This window comes from Sinocyclocheilus rhinocerous, unplaced genomic scaffold (genome assembly GCF_001515625.1).
Source record: "Sinocyclocheilus rhinocerous isolate Xijiao unplaced genomic scaffold, SAMN03320098_v1.1 scaffold601, whole genome shotgun sequence".
In the NCBI taxonomy this organism is placed as follows: domain Eukaryota; kingdom Metazoa; phylum Chordata; class Actinopteri; order Cypriniformes; family Cyprinidae; genus Sinocyclocheilus; species Sinocyclocheilus rhinocerous.
In genome coordinates this window covers 748,209-753,701 of record NW_015656605.1, presented here as the reverse complement: position 1 = coordinate 753,701, position 5,493 = coordinate 748,209, and the positions used below count along the sequence as shown (strand labels likewise).

General features: G+C 35.2%; 1 protein-coding gene across 1 annotated transcript; it reads left to right on the top strand.

The window, feature by feature from the left end:
- The first annotated feature begins 2,202 nt into the window (after nucleotides 1–2,202).
- On the top strand, nucleotides 2,203–4,256 carry LOC107720430 (complement C1q-like protein 2). The gene is made up of 4 exons (XM_016528127.1): nucleotides 2,203–2,269; nucleotides 2,392–2,490; nucleotides 2,588–2,728; nucleotides 3,250–4,256. The coding sequence occupies exons 1-4, from the start codon at nucleotides 2,263–2,265 to the stop codon at nucleotides 3,675–3,677; spliced, it is 675 nt and encodes a 224-aa protein (XP_016383613.1). The 5' UTR covers nucleotides 2,203–2,262; the 3' UTR covers nucleotides 3,678–4,256.
- The last annotated feature ends 1,237 nt before the right edge of the window (nucleotides 4,257–5,493 follow it).

Below are 5,493 nucleotides of genomic sequence, written 5' to 3'. Positions count from 1 at the left end.
GTAAGTCGCTTTGGATAAAAGCGTCTGCTAAATGACTAAATGTAAATGTTTAGATATGGGAAGAATGATGTGGGTACTGGCTCAACATAAATGTAAACTTTAAACAACTCAAAAATAAATGGCCACCTCATGGCCAATTGCCAACACGAAACAAAGGCCTGGTGCTTTTTCCCCCTCCACTGTCATCACTCCTCTTCATGTCCTTTCGGAGCTCCTCCATGGAACTCCAGACTGGTGTGGCTAATTAGCACCTGCGTTCCGTGGGGGCGTGTTTAAACGAGGCATTTTAGGGGGGCGTGGACGAGTCTTAACTTTTATAAAGAATATCTCTTTGGGTTTGAGACTTGAGTCTTTGCAACTTTAGGGATCTTATCTATTCACGAACAGCTTGTAACACTCTAAAGAGAAAGGAAAACTTGAAATCGCATCATATGACCCCTTTAAAATTTAAGGATATTTAAATTAGTATGTATTTTGTTGGCATGAATGAAACTTTTTGTAACGTCAGGTTTTCCGCCAGTAAAATATTACAGATAAATCCTAAAGATAGAGATCACCTTATACAGACAGAATAATTTTCCTTGACAATATTTCATCAGTTGTTTAATGTGTATTTTCTATTAACTGTTTAAATTCAGAACTAGCGATGCCTGTTTGGCAAATTAATCCCTTTTTTTATCTAATTTGTCGGTTTGCACAAAATTACATTTGTTTGCATTTCTGATTGATTCATTAGAATGGTTGATTCATGCACTGAATTGTTTGCAGAGGATATTTTAAGACAGAAAAAAGAGCACTGGATGAGATGGATATTTACTTCTTTTATGGGTGTGCCCTTGATCTGATTTTTTATTTTTTTTTGTGAAAATTAGACCAATGGTCAAGGAGGAGTTTAAAATTTTGTTTTTCAGAAAATTCATCATGGAAAATTGGAAAATGACATCAGGGCGCACTTGACTCAGTGTGAGCCAAGGATTCAGAGGCAAAAAATTGTTTCTAGCCCTTAAGATTAAAACAAATAATAATTTGCATAAGCATGCAGCTTTGAGCTGTTGGTGATGTTTGAAGGTTTGAAATAGAGAATCCAAACTTGGTATGGTTGATGTTCAGAATGTCCCATCTGTGTGCAAAATTTCACGACTTTTTACCATACAGATTTATGGGCTGCTATAGACTTCCATGGCAGAAGAAGAACACTAATGATTACAGCTATTTATGCGAATATAGTTGTCATTATCGTTATAGCTAGTTACTGTTCTTGTGTGAACTGGCCTTAAAAATAAAACTTTGCGGAGCTCCAAACACCAAACTCAGAACCATGCATGCAGCAACAAAACAGCAAAAAAGTTAAACAAGCACAACAGTAGATGTTTATGTCTTAAAGTAAGCTAAAAAGATTAAAACAAATAATAATTTGCATAAGCATGCAGCTTTGAGCTGTTGGTGATGTTTGAAGGTTTGAAATAGAGAATCCAAACTTGGTATGGTTGATGTTCAGAATGTCCCATCTGTGTGCAAAATTTCACGACTTTTTACCATACAGATTTATGGGCTGCTATAGACTTCCATGGCAGAAGAAGAACACTAATGATTACAGCTATTTATGCGAATATAGTTGTCATTATCGTTATAGCTAGTTACTGTTCTTGTGTGAACTGGCCTTAAAAATAAAACTTTGCGGAGCTCCAAACACCAAACTCAGAACCATGCATGCAGCAACAAAACAGCAAAAAAGTTAAACAAGCACAACAGTAGATGTTTATGTCTTAAAGTAAGCTAAAAAAAAAAAAAAGATCTATTTGTTTTATTGCAATTTTATTGAGGAAGTATCAAACTTGAATTTTCTGTCAACTGCCTGTTACATCTGTCATTTAGGTGCCTTGCCAAATATTATTTATCATTTACCTTAGATGAGAAGTCAAAATTAATTATTTCATACTCAGACTGCAAGTGATCATTTAGGCATTTTGCATTTTGTTGTTGTTATAGCTCAACTCTCAGCTCCAAGATGAAGAATGATAAGTGTCAGTGGTACCTTACAGAAAACAACCATGGGAATAACATGATATGCTTTAGCTGAAAAACAATACTTGCCCTATATTCAGGATTTTATTGCATGATAAAAACACGCACAAAAGGTCCTGCCCATACCATTTCTACTGAAAGGCAAGAGGTGGGGTCTGCTTAGCCTTTATAGCCAGGATTACTCGAGTTGATGTTAACACATCTTCCTCAGACTACAGTCAAAAGACATCAGCAGAAATGAGGGGTGAGATGACTATAAATGTGTTTAAATTAAATGAAATCAAAGCCTTCAACCTGTATATACATGTATATAAATGTGTTTTTATGTACATATGAATGTACATAACTTTCTTTTACGTGTTTTAGCCCTTGTAATCATAAGCCTCTTGGGATGTGCATTTGGAGATGACAGGGTTTTTTCCTGGAGTGGTGGAAACGACAGCCAAGTTGACGCCAATGAGAACGGTGACTTTAAAAAATAATAATGTTTTAAAAAACGACAACGACAATTCAGGCATCAGGGTAGTGTGCAATTATGATGCTTGTCTCTTTGCCTCTGAAGCGTGTCTGACTGATGTGGTGTCATGTGGATGCTGCCTGATGAAGAAGCAGATGTGGAAGCTTGAGATGTTTTTCAACATGACATTAAATGAGCTACAGAGGAACCTGGAGAGAGCTCATTCAGTGTTAAACAATATTCGTGGTGAGACAACCATTTGTAGCAATCTTGTTTGCCTGTTTCTTGCACTTCATTTAAATATCTTTATACCTTTTAACAAATTTAGGTTTCAAAATTACCTGATAGCATTTGTTATTAGAATGTTCAGAATATTTAGAATATTCATAATGTAGCCGACAGTAATGGAATCATAATTTACATACTAAATTGCAATTGGTCTTGTTCGTTTCATCTATTTGCATATTCAATTATGATTAGTATTTTACTTGTTATATCTCTTTAACCATCTATAGCCATCATTTATAGAGCAAAGATGGTGTGTTAACTCTCTCACACAGTCAACAGAAAACAGGACACATATTGAGTGTCATAACAATGAGAAAATGGCTGCAATGTAGATTTAATTAAAAATCTAAAACATGAAACCTACTTAAAATGTTAACTTTGTTCTACTATCTTCTTCGCACTGCTATGTTCTTCAGAAAGTCCAAAATATTTTATTTAAAATTTAACAAGTCTGTTTCCCTTTTCTTATGTTTGCACAGCCAGTCGCAGTGCCTTCTCTGTGGCTCTTACTGACACACGCCTCTGTATCGGCCCAAATCGTGAAGACTCTGTGGTGAAGTATAGCAGCGTATTTGTTAACTTGGGAGATGGCTATAGCACTGACACTGGTGCCTTTGTAGCACCACGTTCTGGCATCTACAGCCTGGCTCTAACAGTTTATAGTGATGCTGGCGCTCCTGGAGCCACATTGGCTGCTTGTGCTCGACTCCGACTGAATGGGCGCACTATTGCATCACCAAGTGAGAACAACCTTCAAGACCAGGAGGACAGCGCTAGTGCTGTGCTAGCTGTTCAGCTGCATGCAGGGGACAGAGTGGATGTTGCTCTTCCAGCCGGCTGCTTTCTGTGTGACAATAACAACCACTACAATACTTTCACTGGGTTCCTGCTCTATACAACTGATTAAAATAGAGAGAACAAAAACCGTGTTTGAAATGACCTACTACACAGTGTACACCGTACATTACACAAAAAATAAATAGTATAAAATACAATATTAAGTATGCAACAGTTACTTAAAGTTGATCTTGTTGTATGGTACTTTGTGATTTCAGTAGTGCAAGAATGGTATTTTGTGATTTCAAACGTTTCCTTTGTTCTCTCTGCCCATAAAATATTTCTCTGTCCACAACACCCTGCATATTTACACATGTTAAAACGACGTATAACTTTCAATATGATGTCTGATTAATAAATTCAAAATTGTTTTAATGCAAAGAACATATTCAAAAAAACTGCTTTTGTTTTGAAATAAACACTGTGGTTCTTTTGCTCTGACACCTTCACTTGGCCTTCACATCTTCATCATAATCTCTTACCCAAAAAGCAATAGTCATCAGTTCAGCTGACACTGAAACAGTTCATTTTGCATTGATTGGATCACATTCATTTAATGTTCTAAACCATGACCTATTTTCTTCAATTAGAATATATTCTGTAGCAATACTGATTCAAGTATTAAGTTTGTTCCACTGTTTCAATTTATAATGCCAAAAGTAAAATAAAAATACCATAAAAATATATTATTAAACACAAAATTAATTGTGTACAGTTACTTAAAGTTGATCTTGTTGTATGGTACTTTGTGATTTCAGTAGTGCAAGAATGGTATTTTGTGATTTCAAACGTTTCCTTTGTTCTCTCTGCCCATAAAATATTTCTCTGTCCACAACACCCTGCATATTTACACATGTTAAAACGACGTATAACTTTCAATATGATGTCTGATTAATAAATTCAAAATTGTTTTAATGCAAAGAACATATTCAAAAAAACTGCTTTTGTTTTGAAATAAACACTGTGGTTCTTTTGCTCTGACACCTTCACTTGGCCTTCACATCTTCATCATAATCTCTTACCCAAAAAGCAATAGTCATCAGTTCAGCTGACACTGAAACAGTTCATTTTGCATTGATTGGATCACATTCATTTAATGTTCTAAACCATGACCTATTTTCTTCAATTAGAATATATTCTGTAGCAATACTGATTCAAGTATTAAGTTTGTTCCACTGTTTCAATTTATAATGCCAAAAGTAAAATAAAAATACCATAAAAATATATTATTAAACACAAAATTAATTGTGTATGTATAGATAGATAGATAGATAGATAGATACAGTTGTGCTCAAAATTATTCATACCCTTGGTAAATATGATCAAAGAAGGCTGTGAAAATAAATCCGCATTGATATCCACTTGATCTTTCATTCAAAAAAAAAAAATCTAACCTTTAATTAAAGTAAAAAAAGTGGGGGAAAATCACATTATGAAATAAATATTTGTCTCTAATATGGTAAGAGGATGTGTCTCTATATTGTCCTAATGCACGGTGAGGAGGAGAGTTTGAGTGGATCCCAGCTGGAGAACTGCAGAAAATAGTTGAGTCTTGGGGTCAGAAAGCCTAAAAAAACAATGTTGTTTGGGAGGGTTTCAAGAAAAAACTAGAAAAGAAAACGCTCTCTTCCAAAAACAAACTCCAGCATATTTATTTGCTAGACACGACTGGAACTTTAAACGGGACTGGGTTCAATGGTCAGATGAAACTAAAAAAAAAATTAGCTTTTTAGCAGCAAACACTCAAAATGGGTTTGGTGCACACAGGGATAAAAAAGTACCCCATGTGTACAATGAAATATACTGCTGGATCTTTAATGTTGTGGGCCTATTTTTCTGCCGGAGATCCTGGATATCTTGTTCAGATAGATGGCATAATGGATTCT

Coding starts and splice junctions, on each gene's coding strand:
- LOC107720430 (XM_016528127.1), top strand. Junction 2,491..2,587: donor AGTTGACGCCAATGAGAACG/GTGACTTTAAAA, acceptor TTGCCTCTGAAG/CGTGTCTGACTGATGTGGTG. Junction 2,729..3,249: donor AGTGTTAAACAATATTCGTG/GTGAGACAACCA, acceptor ATGTTTGCACAG/CCAGTCGCAGTGCCTTCTCT.